The sequence below is a fragment of the Aplysia californica genome, unplaced genomic scaffold, assembly GCF_000002075.1.
Source record: "Aplysia californica isolate F4 #8 unplaced genomic scaffold, AplCal3.0 scaffold00977, whole genome shotgun sequence".
NCBI lineage: Eukaryota > Metazoa > Mollusca > Gastropoda > Aplysiida > Aplysiidae > Aplysia > Aplysia californica.
The window spans coordinates 167707-169037 of NW_004798247.1; the positions used below are offsets into that span (position 1 = coordinate 167707).

Here is a 1331-nt window from a genome sequence, read left to right on the forward strand (position 1 = left end):
GGAGCTGACCCCCGTGACCCCGACGTGATAGGGCGCCCGGCGGGGAACCCCCCGCGGCAACTAAAATTCCACTGCCGGTGCGCCGTGAGTTGCGAGTGCCGTAAAACCTTACTAAAACAAAAAACAGTCCACCCCTTGGCACTCATATGACCTTATGCAGTTTCGAGCCCCGCAAAACCTTACTAAGTGGGCAGTTGGCGGGTGCTCTGGTGTGGTTTGCTCCTTCTTTCCTATCAAACATCTATTATCCTTATCTCCCCTTTTTCTTTTTTATGTTTGTTACTCTCTTGTAACACCTCTAATCTTCTGGCGTTCATATGACCTTATGCAGTTGGGAGCGCTGTAAAACCTTACTAAACTAAACTAAGACTCACCTCATGGACAACGATCACACTGGTCAACAACGGACTGACAATACCGGGCAATGTGGCAAACGTGTTGGACAGGCCCATCAAAATACTGGCAAACTGGAACCACCGAGATAGAAAAAAAATGACATAAAATTAATTGTTATATGAGGCATCATTATGAAATCAGGCGCTCGTCAAAGTAATGAAATTGAAGAAACTGGCATTTTTCTGTCCGTTGGGCTTTTTTTTTTTTAAAATTGTTTTTTGTTGTTGTTGTTTTTTTGGCTCAACACCTTTTACGTCCATTTAAAAACACATTTCTGTGCCGATTTTACAGAAAAATGTGAGGCATGCTGACAAAATGAGTTACTTCTCGCAGTCCACAAATGGAGATATTAGCCAAAAATTGACACTAGGGTCAAATTTGTAGATTTTCTATTGATGCCATATTCTTTACGTATAACATACCTTTTATTTCATACTTATAAATTGTAAAAACTCCACCATAAGTGTGATGTATCCATTTCCTTAAGGCCTGAATCCGAGAAGTAACTCATTTTGTCAGCACACTTCACAAATGTTGATTTAAGGAACAACAAATGTAAATTCTCAGTTTCCATGGACACTGGAGCTGTGGAAATCATCAAACTTTGGCGGCCATTTTCTCGCTAATTTTACCTCTGAAACCAGGCTCTCCTTCAATCGTAAATATTTCGACTTCTACTATGCAACATACATGGATATTTATTCCACCAAAAGCAAGGTTTTAAGATGAAGCCAATAACCCAATATGCCTAAAAATTGACAAGCACCTGATTCCACTGCGTCATGACACATGTGTCTATCAGTTTTGCTCCGATTCTTAAACAACTTGAAGGGTATTGAATTACGAGAGAGAGAGAAAGATTGAGTGAGAGAGAGAGAGAGAGAGAGAGAGAGAGAGAGAGAGAGAGAGAGAGAGAGAGAGAAAGACAGACAAAC

The 1331-nt window shown here is 40.8% G+C and overlaps 1 protein-coding gene across 1 annotated transcript in view; it reads right to left on the reverse strand.

Annotated features, from left to right (window-relative positions):
• The window catches only part of LOC101863391 (sialin), a gene marked incomplete in the record, with an annotated part of 24407 nt that overhangs the window by 3674 nt on the left and 19402 nt on the right, over nt 1–1331 (reverse strand). Inside the window, 1 exon segment of the mRNA XM_013089546.2 lies at nt 375–467. Within this exon segment, the coding sequence (XP_012945000.1) occupies nt 375–467 (93 nt within the window).